At 39.4% G+C, this 12,798-nt stretch overlaps 1 protein-coding gene across 2 annotated transcripts in view; it reads right to left on the bottom strand.

Annotated features, from left to right (window-relative positions):
* LOC127455617 (ubiquitin carboxyl-terminal hydrolase 47-like) overlaps window positions 1-12,798 on the bottom strand; it is a 58,003-nt gene that overhangs the window by 5,265 nt on the left and 39,940 nt on the right. For both annotated transcript variants that reach the window (XM_051723676.1, XM_051723668.1), the window contains exons 12-23: window positions 12,657-12,788; window positions 10,380-10,456; window positions 10,202-10,257; window positions 9,976-10,088; window positions 9,710-9,814; window positions 9,229-9,436; window positions 8,904-9,019; window positions 8,240-8,359; window positions 4,195-4,960; window positions 1,315-1,490; window positions 1,091-1,171; window positions 885-1,000 (exon numbers count right to left, since the gene is read on the bottom strand). In XM_051723676.1, coding sequence (XP_051579636.1) covers window positions 885-1,000; window positions 1,091-1,171; window positions 1,315-1,490; window positions 4,195-4,960; window positions 8,240-8,359; window positions 8,904-9,019; window positions 9,229-9,436; window positions 9,710-9,814; window positions 9,976-10,088; window positions 10,202-10,257; window positions 10,380-10,456; window positions 12,657-12,788 — 2,066 coding nt within the window. The remainder of the gene's footprint in view (window positions 1-884; window positions 1,001-1,090; window positions 1,172-1,314; window positions 1,491-4,194; window positions 4,961-8,239; window positions 8,360-8,903; window positions 9,020-9,228; window positions 9,437-9,709; window positions 9,815-9,975; window positions 10,089-10,201; window positions 10,258-10,379; window positions 10,457-12,656; window positions 12,789-12,798) is intronic.

Below are 12,798 nucleotides of genomic sequence, written 5' to 3'. Positions count from 1 at the left end.
CACGGATTGACTGTCTCAGACGCGGAGGCAACTGAGATTCGTCCTCCGCCACCCAAATTGAGGTGAGTCACTACGCCACCACGAGGACTAAGAGTGCATTGGGAATTGGGCATTCAAAATCGGGGAGAAAAGGGGAGATTTTTTTTTTTAAAATATTACAAGTACAACCGCCGCAGTTTACTAATCATTAAAAGTGTCATTTACAGGGGGCCTAGGTAGCTCAGTAGTAAAAGATGCTGGCTACCACCCCTGGAGTTCGCTAGTTTGAAACCCAGGGCGTGCTGAGTGACTCCTAGCCAGGTCTCCTAAGCAACCAAATTGGCCCAGTTGCTCAGGAGGGTAGATTCACATGGGGTAACCTCCTCGTGGTCGCTATAATGTGGTTCGTTCTCAGTGGGGCACGTGGTGAGTTGAGCGTGGTTGCCGCGGTGGATGGCGTGCAGCCTCCACATACGCTGTCTCCGTGGCAACGCGCTCAACAAGCCACGTGTTAAAGATGCGGTTGACAGTCTCAGACGCGGAGGCAACTGAGATTGGTCCTCCGCCACCCGGACCAAGGCGAATCACTACGCGACCACGAGGACTTAAAAGCGCATTGGGAATTCCAAATTGGGAGAAAAAGGTGAGAAACAATTATGTATACATTAAAACATGGACCGCGCAGATCAACAAACAAAGAAAATAACCCGTTTAAAGTAAGAGAGAGGATGGAAAATTGTCTTTTAAAACTAAACTGACTGTCAAGAAATCTTGACCAACATTATAAGATGACTTGAGAGATTTTTTTTTTTTAATGAGTTATAATATGGCCCCCAAATCAGTACACATAAGTAAGGAATGAGGAGAGGGGAGCATGCTGTGTACATAGCTTGCATGCAGCTCACCTGTCTATACTGAGGTCCAGTTTGCACTGGTCTTTGAGTTGAGGAAGTAACTCCTCCTTAGACTGCCGAACAGTCATGCCCTTGGCGAACACAGTGTCCAAAAGAAACTTACAGGGCTGTTAAAACAACATAACACAAGTTATTGCATGGAAATGTGACAATTCTTAAATAATCTCCAAACTCACACCAAGCTTGTTCAGGCTCACCTCTGGATCATTGACTAGCAGCTGGTACACCTTCACCCTGTATTCTCCTTTCTTCAGTGCTCGTCCCAATCGAATTGTGATCTGTTCAACAACAGAGCAGCAGTTGACTTCAATGTACAGTTAAAAAAATATATAAAAAAAAAACAAAAAATAATAATAATATGGGAAAAAAATGGCTAAACATTCCCAAGTGCAATTTAACAATGGATAAAGTGAAATCTCACTTTGTTGTCATCGGAGAAAGAGGAGAGTGTCTCGTTGAGGCGCACGCTTTCAAACTCCTGGTTGTTGGCGTAAACCCGGAAGACCTTGAACTGAGTGGAAGGGACACCAACAAACGGCTCAAGCTTCTGCTTGAATGCTGCCAGTGTGATTCTCTTATCGACATGGACAAGTAAACCTGCAACACAAGTATTTCATTAGCAACATTTACTTGTCTGTAGGAACAAACATGTTAGGCAGAGACACACAAATTCACAAAATGTTTCTTGGAGGTATTTTTCAAAAACAAAGACTATCTTGCATTTATTTTAAGAGAATCTCAGGGTTCCCATGGTAAAACCTCTAAAATTGATTCTGGATTGAAACCTTTTTCAGGAGTGACAGCAGAATAAAACTAATATTTCACAGAGGACTAAAAAAAAAAAAAAAAATATATGATTGACCGATAATGAGCTCTGGCATGAGGCACTTATGGGGATCACAAATTGTGATTTCCAGGCCCAAAAAAGTAATAAAATTTAATAAAATCTTACAGTCACATAAATTGCCATTGATACTCAGGAAATAAAATATTTCATGGCTAGAAATTGCTCTTTGTGAGTATTTTCTCTATAAAATAATTTTTAAAAATCCAGTAAATCACGAATGGCCGGACAAGTCATGGTCAAACGGTGTAGAAATTCCAGAATTTCTAAAGGAAACTCATACAAACAAATTGTTTTGAGTCTATTCTTATAAGCCGGTTGATAGGACTGATCTGGTTGTCGAGTTCAACTCACTAACTCAACTCTTTGCTTTTTGGTGTTTTTTGTCATTTTTGGAGCTTGAAATTAGTCACTCAACTATTTTAAGAAAAAGAGTGGTATTAAGGTTCTTCAAAATTTCTCCTTTTGTGTCCCACGAAAAAAATAAAATAACAGCATACAAGTTTGAAACAACTATTCCTTTAAGACACAATATTACTTGGGCTGCAAACTAACAATTATTTTGATAATCGACTAACAATTATTCGACTATTCGGGCGATTATTACAACGATTAATCATTAGCTCTTAACCGACTACTCAGCTTGTGCCTCGACTTAAAAGGTTGTATTAAATGTGCTTGCTAACAATAAAGAGGACAAAAGCATCTTTTAAAAATACCTCTAAATGATATTCACTGAATTAGAGAAAAATTACTTTTAAGTTTAATTCAGAAATTAATTCTATTGCCTATTGTTATCTAAATAAATAAATAACCTATTGTTATCAAGGGTTTTTCTTGTTTTCCATTTAAAATGGTCTAAAAACCCTTAAAACAAGATACATTTACTTGAGAAGCAACATATAAGATATTTAGACTTGCTTTAAGAGAATGTATCTTAAATATAAGTGTATTTTGTATACAAGTGTATTTTTTCACTTGCAGTAAAGATAAAATATACTTATATTCATGATCTACTCTATTTATAATGCTATTTGCATTAAATATACCTGCATTAAATGTAACGCCGGGGTGTTTCCTTTAAAGACGCTAGACACACAAGTTTTGCTTAAGCGGAGCGACAGCTCAGGCTCCGCTTATTCCACAATGAGAGTGCTTCTGTATTTACTTATTTTGTATTTTTGTATAATTCCCTCATACTTTGCGATCTACATCACCTGAAGCTATTTGGAAGGTTTAGAGTGTATCTGGACTGTGAGCGGTGTAATTCTTCCTCTCCTCAGTCAGGCGCGAGCTGCAGTGCTGCTCTAGAGTTTCATATGATCTCATGTTACATTAAATGAGATCAAACGACTATTTGACAACGAAAATTTTTGCCGACGTTGTCAATAACATCGACTAATCGTTTCAGTCCAAAATATTACAACAATAATATTGACCAAGTTTACATGGACACCAGAAAGCGACTTATTGTGAGAAAGCAGCGTTCCAGTTTACATGCACTGTATAAGCGGTGTACTTTTACACTACACAATTGTGTTGTGTAAATCTGATGTTTATTGTAGATTGGTATGTGTCTCATCGCTGTCAAGACTGCTATGTTGCTCGGAACTGCACCCAAGACTTTCACCCACTGTTGCACTTGTGTATATGGTTGAGTGACAATAAAGTGATTTGATTTAGATTTTTCCTCTCGTATACATGCGGCCTGGTCAGTAAGAAGTCTCCACAACAACGTAATTTCCCCTTGACGCTTGTGTAAGTAACAAACATAGTATCTGAGGTACAATTCACTAATTTTGTTCCCTGTTGCTTTGCTTTTATTTCCAGATATTCTATAGTTGTTGCTGCGTTTGTTTTCTTAACTTTGTATTGCGACCTGCATGGAATTGCGCTGCAATAGTGGGGTTTCCCTCTTATTTAAAACTCTGTGATTCCCCCGATGTACGAGTGCATATACGCGAACGTGAGGGACAGTTGATATTTTACATTGGTGTGTATAAATGGGTATAGGTTATAGTGTATGTGCTTTTCCCACTGTACTCCCAGAAATGTTGAATTCTTTCTGCATTGTTGACTTGTTGTTGGGCTCCATCCTATGGCGTTAGTTATCCAGTCTGTTCACAATCATGTGCATTCCTCAAAAACCTGTTAGAACGGCATTCATGTGTTTACATGAGCCTCAATCTCCTGGAGAAATCTGGGTGTGTTAAACCGCTTTCTCCTAATCCCTTAAACGGCATAAGGAAATCTGCGTTATTGTTTACATGACGTTTCAGAACACCGCTTACTGCAAAAACCCTGAAATAAACAGTTTTCTTAAGTGCATGAAAACATGGTCATTGAACGATCTGTGCTTCTCTCTCTCACAGCCTCGATTTCATTTGTGCCAAATTAAATATAATGTCCACCCTAACTTAGGTCTATTAAGAAATAGTAAAATCCAAAAGATATTACATTTCTGGCCTTCTCCAGATCCGTCCTCTTGCGAGTGTGGCTCTGCTTTGAAGTATAGGTACTGTGCCTCGTCTTTGCTCTTGCCGTTCTCATCATACTCGCTGTCCGTGCCAGAGTCCTCTTCGGCCGTGTCCCATGTCTCCTTTTTCCCCTCGTGTGCTTTGGAGCGTCGGCTGCTGGTGATGCTGTGCGAGTCGAGGCCATTGGCCAGAGGCAGCATGCCACTGTCTGCATTACACAGAGTATCACTGCTGTGACTGGAGCTTAAGATGTCACTGTCCACCGAGCTGGTGCTGCGGTCATTATTTACATCTGAGTCGGAGCGTTCCTCAGAAGGGAACTGGTTTTCTGGGTCAGAGGCAGCTCGTGTGCAGTTCTCCATTTGGAAGGGCTTTGAAGCAGCCTCCGGCTCGTGTGCTGTTGACTCGATGTGCTCAAAATCGCTGTGTTCCGAGCTCTTCTGGCTGTCACTGGTGCTGGACGTCTGCTGCTGTTGTTGTTGTAATGAAAGGTTCTTCAGTTTCTCTGTGCTTTCCTCCAGAATGGCCTCCACAGACTTCTTGCTGCCCTTTGCCCCAACAAGAGAGTCCTCAGAGTCAGTGCAATTTTTGGGGCAACTAGATTTATTGGCCAAAGAGCCTGGCGACTGCTCAGGCAGCGAGATAAACAGTCTGATTGTGTTCCCATGGCGGTCCAGGAGCTTCCACAAAAGAGAGTCGGTGAAAGTGGCCTGGTGATCCGTAGAGTCAGAGCTCTCCACAAAAACCTGAGGGAAAACAAGAGCATTAAACAGAATAAATCAAAATAAAGACTTGCAGGGTGAATCTCGCAAAACCTGAAAAGAACATGTCTAGGTCACATTTCATGAAAAATTTCAAGATTTGTTTATTATTTTGCATAAAGAAAATTAGGCATATTTTTAGGACCATTAAGAATTGTTTGCATTATTTTCATGACAATAAAGTCCCCTCATCCCCAAATCTAATGACACCTACGTGTCCTGAGGTTTTACATTTAGTTTTTTTGGAGAGGTCGACCAATATTGGATTTTACGATACTGATCATTTAAAAAGCTGATCACGATTAACCTCTTCTACTCTGCAGACCCGTTACTGCAGTGCATGGCCAGGAGCATGTAATAAATTTAGCATTTAAAAATAAAACTATGGATACACAAATCAGGCATATGTGGTACCATTTGAAAGCTTAGAATCTGAACTTTTCACTCCATCACTTTTGTATTTATACTACATAGCATATGTCGCAAATGAGCGTGAACTTTGGATAACGATGTAGAAATAAAAATATGAAAGTTTCATATAGCGCTAAATAGACATGTCATATATCAAATGAAAGCTCTCATTTTAAGGAATGTGATTATGTAGTTTATTTTTTTGTCATAAAACTACAGTTTGAATGTTTGTGAAAATAAACACAAAGTGAAATATGATCTCTGTAAGACAATAAATACAAACGTCTCATGTCTGCCCTTATCACTGCTTCTGTGAGCCCCAAATAGCCACAAACTCTATTTCAACTCGTACCTAAGGCTGTTTTCTTTAAAATGATCCATTGTTTACATGTCGGTGAACTTGCTTAGGCAAATAATCTAATGTCTCAGAAGTTCAGAACAAAATATACAGTCCAGCAGAAAAAGCATGATAAATCATCAGCTAAATATTTTCTCAGTTATTGATGATGCAATGTTACACATTACTTGGTTTCCAATGACACCAAGATTGAACTTCTAGGCAGCTCAGAAGCCGAGATAAAAAATAAAAAACAGTGAGGAAGGTCTATGCACTCTAAATATACACTCAATATCTTTGGAGAGCGCATGTGTGCACTCAACTGCGTTCGTGCGCCCCCTACATTTCAGATCTGTATATTGTCATGGAGGTGGATGAAAAAATATTTTTTTTCCAGTACTTGCTGCTATCTAGTGGATTGAAATAAGACTTTTTGCAGGCAGATAGAGTAAACAGAACCAGAATTACATGCTTATGGACAATTGTTTTTTCATCATAACATATGTAACACATAATATGCTAAATTATTTATGAATTGGGGGGGGTGTATGATACAAGAGTCCAAAATGAAATCTCAGAAGCAGATGTGCACCAAAATCCCAACATTTTAACTATATACATGCCCGAAATATGCCAGGGACTCTATTTTTAAATTATTGGTAAAATATCATCGTCGATTGTTACCGCTGATAACGATAATTCCAAAAGCTATCGATTAATCGGCAAAACCGCTAAATCGGTCAACTTCTATTATTCACAATGATGATCCTCTTTAGATTTTATTACTAGATTAAATTTATTGTCATAAAAATAATGTCACAACACAAAAAAAAACCTTACTGGCCCATTCATGCAGAACCAATTTTTATTTTGGGGTGAAATGTGACCTGGGCATGTTATTGGCAGGTTTCATGAGATTCACCCTTTAATTTGGGTGATAATGGGTCATTGGCACTTGTGAAACTTGCAAAACCTAGTGAGCTGCCTACAAAGACAGCATTGTAAGGCATCTTAGTGTCCTTTCATGAGAAGTCTGTTCCAAAAGTGTTCAACTTATTACACTGCTTTATAAAATATAAGATACTGCAAAGCAGGGGTCAACCGATATGTTTTTTTTTCAGGGTCAATACCGATAACGATTATTAGTAATCAAGGAGATCGATAACCGATATTTGGTGCCAATATGCATTGCAGTAAAAATTTACATTTTAAATCAACAGTCAAAAAGTCTCTTAAGAACTGGGCAAGAATGAGGACATTGTGGCCCAAAGACAACCAAAGTAGTGGACTATGGGGGATCTTCTACCATTTATAAACATAGGAAAGATACAGTATGGGGGTAACCCCTGAGAGAAAATGTATGTAAAAGTCTTCATGAACCATTTTTTTTTTCTTCTCCTTTTTCTTCCAATTTGGAATGCCCAGTTTCCAATGTGTTCTTAAGTCCTCGTGGTCGCGGGTGACGGAGGATGAATCCCAGTTGCCTCCGTGTCTGAGACCGTCAACCTGCGCATCTCATCACGTGGCTTGTTGAGCACGTTGCCACGGAGACATAGCGCGTGGAGGCTTCACGCCATCCGCCGCGGCAACCGCTCGACTCACCACGCGCTCCACCGAGAACGAACCACATAATAGTGACCACGAGGAGTTTACCCCATGTGACTATACCCTCCCTAGCAACTGGGACAATTTGGTTGCTTAGGAGACCTGGCTGGAGTCACTCAGCACGCCCTGGGATTCAAACTAGCAAGCTAGCGAACTCCAGGGGTGGTAGCCAGCATATTTTACCACTGAGCTACCCAAGCCCCCTTTCATGAACCATTTTTATATTTCCTTCAAATGCAAATCTACAAAAAACAAACAATGTATATCTAAATAGTGCAGCTTAAAAATACTGTTTGTTATAGTTAATTATAAATGGGCTGACTATCAAATAATGGAAATATTTTTCATCATAATCGGAGAACTCCGGATGGAACAAACCCGGTGTCAGGACCCGGACTTCAGTATCTGAATTCTTACCTTTGAAAACAGCTTGTCCTCTCAGTGATGTATATTTCTCTCGCTGATTTCCTCTTTTCCACCTCTCCCCATGAATACGGAGTACAGTGTTGATTGGCCATTTAATAGTGACATATAACCAGTCCGAAAATACTGTGGGTGGGGCATTGAGCCGACTACAACCAGTAACCTTTCAGAGAGGTTACTGTTTGTAGTAACGGAGCGCATTATAAAATTTATCAGCAATCAGCTTAGACAAAATAACGAATCCAATAATCTGAAAAATTATAAATATCGGATTCGATTAATCGTCGACCCCTAATGCAAAGACTTGTTTTAGCCAAATTCTAACGCAGAATTGAAGAACTTCACCTGAGGAGAAATATTTGTGTGGCATGTGTGAGTGAATACGAGTAGAGTTGATGCCTATGACAAGCATTTCAAGCTGCCAAAGTTGACGGTAGACAGCTCACTAGGGTTTGGATCAAAGCCACTATGGTGTTATGTAGGTGAACCTTGTTACTCCTGAAGAAACCTTCTGCTTTCAGCGTCTTGTTGGGTACGTAAAGAAGGCGAAGGTCATTGTAGCAGCGCTCTAGGATGACACGCATCGTCTCTACACAAAGCCCCGTTGCCTGAGAACAAAAAACAGATAATGTTAGATGGAAGCAGACAGGGTTTCAAACTCTCAAAAATTATCATTATTATTATTTTTTCCCCAATTTGGAATGCCCAATTCCCAATACGCTCTAAGTTCTCGTGGTGGCGTAGTGGCTCACCTCAATCCGGGTGGCGGAGGACGAATCTCAGTTGCCTCCGCGTCTGAGACCGTCAATCCGTGCATCTCATCACGTGGCTTGTTGAACACGTTACCACGGAGACCTAGCGCGTGTGGAGGCTTCACGCTATTCTCCGTGGCATCCACGCACAACTCACCACATGCCCCACCGAGAGCGAGAACCACATTATGGCAACCACGAGGAGGTTACCCCATGTGACTCTACCCTCCCTAGCAACCGGGCCAATTGGTTGCTTAGGAAGCCTGACTGGAGTCACTCAGCACACCCTGGATTCCAACTTGCAACTCCAGGTGTGGTAGTCAGTGTCTTTACTTGCTGAGCTACCCAGGACCCAACTCTCATAAATGAATAAAGTTAAACAGGAAATAAGAGTATTTACCTGTGCAATGAGTTGCTTAAACTCAGTAATGGTCTGGTTTAGATAAGCCCTGACACTGACTGGAGCACGAATAATCTCACTCTTTAGATCAACAACATGGACCTTCACCATCACCTCTGCAATGAAAATAAAAACACATCCATTTACAGCAAGCCAAATTTGGAGTTAAAACTGTAGAAATCAAAGGAGATTTTATGAATAACACTGCCATCAAATGGGCTGCAGAATACTGAACTATATAAAAACAATTTGGGAACAGCTGATGATGCATTTAAGAGGTTTATGTATTGGGACACTGAATGCAGATTTCTAGCTCAGTGTCTACCTCCAGGTTTATAGGGCTGGAACACGTGGTCTGGTCTTCGGATCTCCAGCAGCAGGTCAAACATATATGAAGATTTGACCCCACCAAGCAGAAGACCCATGGGCATATCTTCTTCACCCTCGTATGAACGTTCCAGATATTCGTGAAACTCATCGTACTTGACCAATCGACAGCAGTCCAGTGGAACAACTCCCTCAAGATCCATCAGCTGATCACCAAGACGACAATCACACACACAAACATAAACACATATACAGTATATGTGAACACAAGTATACTAATCAGTAAGATCTAATCTAATCAGTGACCTGTTCAGAGAGACGGAGTTTGGTGATCTTGTTGAACTGGTTTATGGTTCTTTTATTTTATCAGGCAAGAAACGTTGTTAATCTTAGAAAGGTCACAGATTTCACATTTAACTGAGCTGTGTATTTAGCCAACAGGGCTCAAATAAGAGGAACATAACAATGGCCCTGCTTACCTTGAAGGCCATTTCTGTTGCTTCTATGAGAGTTTTGTCCTTGTGAACCTCAAGTTTGTTCTCCATCATCATCATCTTCACTGGATGCATGCAGAAGAGCTTGATCTAGAAGTAAAAAAAAAAAAAAAAAAAAAAGTTCAGCTTTGTGTCTAAACAATGCACGATTCTATAAAGCAACATCTGATAATTCCGTCTGTAAAACCAAACTGGTCTAAATGAAAAATGACTAGTCAAAATAAATATAGTTGCATCTTTAGACTTTGTACCTTGCATGTGTTGCGCTCAATCTCTCTCTGTCTCTTCTCCTGCTCCTCAGACTCTTTCTCTTGCTGCACCAGTCTCTTTATGTGCTCGGGGAAGTCCTCCACTTCAAGGAATTCTGCAAACACACAGAGGGCATTAAAGGAAATTAGCTGTAATACTAATGTTTGAAGGACATGAAAAAGAGTAAATTACCAATGTACAACATTAAACCCATATCAGTTCCCTTACTTGCATTCCTGGAGGGCTCTTTTAGCCTGTACATGAGCATGTATGCATTTGTAGAGCTGTTGGAGCACAAAAGCAGAAAATATGCTGAACATGAGCATCATTACAGACTTTACATCACAATGTGTTTTATGAGGACCTTCTCTGGCATCTTGAAAGATCACTATGAAGCATCACACACCTGGCAAAGGCACTGGAGTAATAGCCTCTGCTCCCTGAGGATCCACCATATGTCTTCCTGATGTCATCCTGTGTGATCTGAAACACACATACAATGGAAACAGCACAAATTACAATACTGTCAAAATCTGAAATGATTAGTTGGAGTAGTTCAGCCAAAGATGAAAACTTTGTCATTGTTTATTCACCCTAATGTCTGTATTATTTTCTTTCATCCCCCAAAAAAAGGGAGGCATTATGTCAGAGCAATTCTGTTATCCATACAACAAAAGTGAAAGGCGATTTATGCTGCCAACATGGAACAAAAAACCCTCCAAATGACCATAAAAACGTTCATATGACTTGTGCGTAATATTTCATGCGTTCTGAAGCCATACGATACTTGTGTAACAAACAGACCAAAATTTAAGTCATGATTCACTGATAATCTTCCTCTCCTCCCCAAATGTCATTGGTTGTATGGTCAAAAACGAGACCACAAACAAGATAACACTGTGTATGACTTTCTTTCTTCTGCAGAACACAAACGAAGATTTTTGTAATATCTCAGCTCTGTAGGTCCATACAACACAAGAAATGGGGGCCAAAACTTTGAAGCTCCAAAAAAGCACTTAAAGGCAGCATAAAGGTAATCAATTTGACTCCAGTGGTTTAATCCATGTCTTCTGAAGTGATCTAATCCACTGGTTCTCAACCAGGGTGTCGGGACCCACAAGGGGTCCTCAGCACACTTCCAGAAGGGCCTCAAGATCTCTTAAAACTAATTAAAATATGATAGGAAGTGCAATCGAGCTTGAAATCATGATCGCCTAGGAGACTGCTAATGTCAAGATGTACAGTGAAAAATGACTTATATTTTGGTCTGTTTTCACCCAAAAAAGCTTCAGGATCACTTCAGAAGACATTGATACAACCACTGGAGTCTTATGGATTACTCTTATGCTGCATGTATATGCTTTTTGGAGGTTCAAAGTTTTGGACCCCCTTCACTTGCACTGGGCCTCATTCATGAAACACGAGCAGAACAAATTTTTATGTAAATTGTTCGTAAAGCCGGTCTGATGTTAATTTTCGTATTCATGAACGTTTTTGGTTTTTCCAAACGTTAGTTGGTACGAACAAAATCTACACCTGCTCCCAACCACATGTAAATTGTGCATATGACATCCGAATGTGTTGTGTTCTTTCAGGCAAACTGCAAAAACTGCATTTTGATAGAAGTCAAATTAAATAATGAAAAAAAAAAAATTAAATGAGTGAAATTAACCATAAAAAAATAAAAAAAATAAATAATAATAAAAAAAAAAAGTTTTTTAGTTTTTTTTTTTTTAGTTTCTTTGCTGCTTGCATTTTTTTTTTTTTTTTTTAAAGTATAGTTTTTTTCCCAAAAGTTCTTAGTTCTTGACATGGGATTGTGTATGATTTCCACAAAAAAAAAAAAAAAAAAAAAAAAAAAAAAGGCCCTCTAATGTAACTGGCTCAACATTTTTTTAATTTGATATAAGCTCTATTATTTAAATTTCATAATTTAGTATAGGCACTAAAGCTTCATGTCAAACCTTTTTTATTGACCTCTTGGACTGTTTCATTCACAAAAGAAGCTCTGATGACAGCAAAGATGCCTGTTTCTCACTTTCTTTTTAGATGCGAGTGTTTGCTAAATCAATGTTTTACAGTTTGAATGCACTCCATTAAAAATAAAACATTTTATTACTGTTCACAAGTATGTTAAAAGCTTCCTATTGTCATTTACTAGAGAGTCTGAAGCCTTCCTTATATTACATTTTCATGGGCGTGGATTATGATCATTGTGAATGAATGTGCATGGGCGCTCTATTTACTAATGTTTGGAATTCACTAACATACTAACATCACATAACATAAATTGTACTAACAAATCTGGAGAATACGAAGCGTTCGTGAATCCGGCAGAAAGTTTTCGGGAAGCTCAATTTTATGCGGAAGTTACTCCCAATTCTTTCGTATAATTATGAAATTTTTATGAATGAGGCCCATTGTGTGGACCTACATAGCTGAAATATTCTTCTAAAAGTCTTCATTTGTGTTCTGCAGAAGAAAGAAAGTCATACACATCTGGATGGCATGAGGGTGAGTAAATGATGAGAGAATTTTCATTTTTGGGTGAACTATCCCTTTAAGATCTCTTATTCTGTTTCATAGAAGAGAGAAATTCAAACAGGCTTGAAACGATATGAGGATTAGTCAAATTTTCATTTTAGGTGATCTATCCCTTTAAGATTGATGCTAGCTAACTAACCTTGCTGACGTGCTGGTCATTGAAGCTGCACCACTGGCCGTCATTAAAGGACTTGATGCAGGCGTAGTAGTGCCCACCTGCAGCACTCCCAGAATGCACCATGACCGAGAAGAGTTCAAAGGTCAATGAGCTCTGTAAAGCA

Source organism: Myxocyprinus asiaticus, chromosome 2 (genome assembly GCF_019703515.2).
Source record: "Myxocyprinus asiaticus isolate MX2 ecotype Aquarium Trade chromosome 2, UBuf_Myxa_2, whole genome shotgun sequence".
NCBI lineage: Eukaryota > Metazoa > Chordata > Actinopteri > Cypriniformes > Catostomidae > Myxocyprinus > Myxocyprinus asiaticus.
Note: the sequence above shows the minus strand (reverse complement) of the source record. Positions and strands in the feature narration are given on the sequence as shown.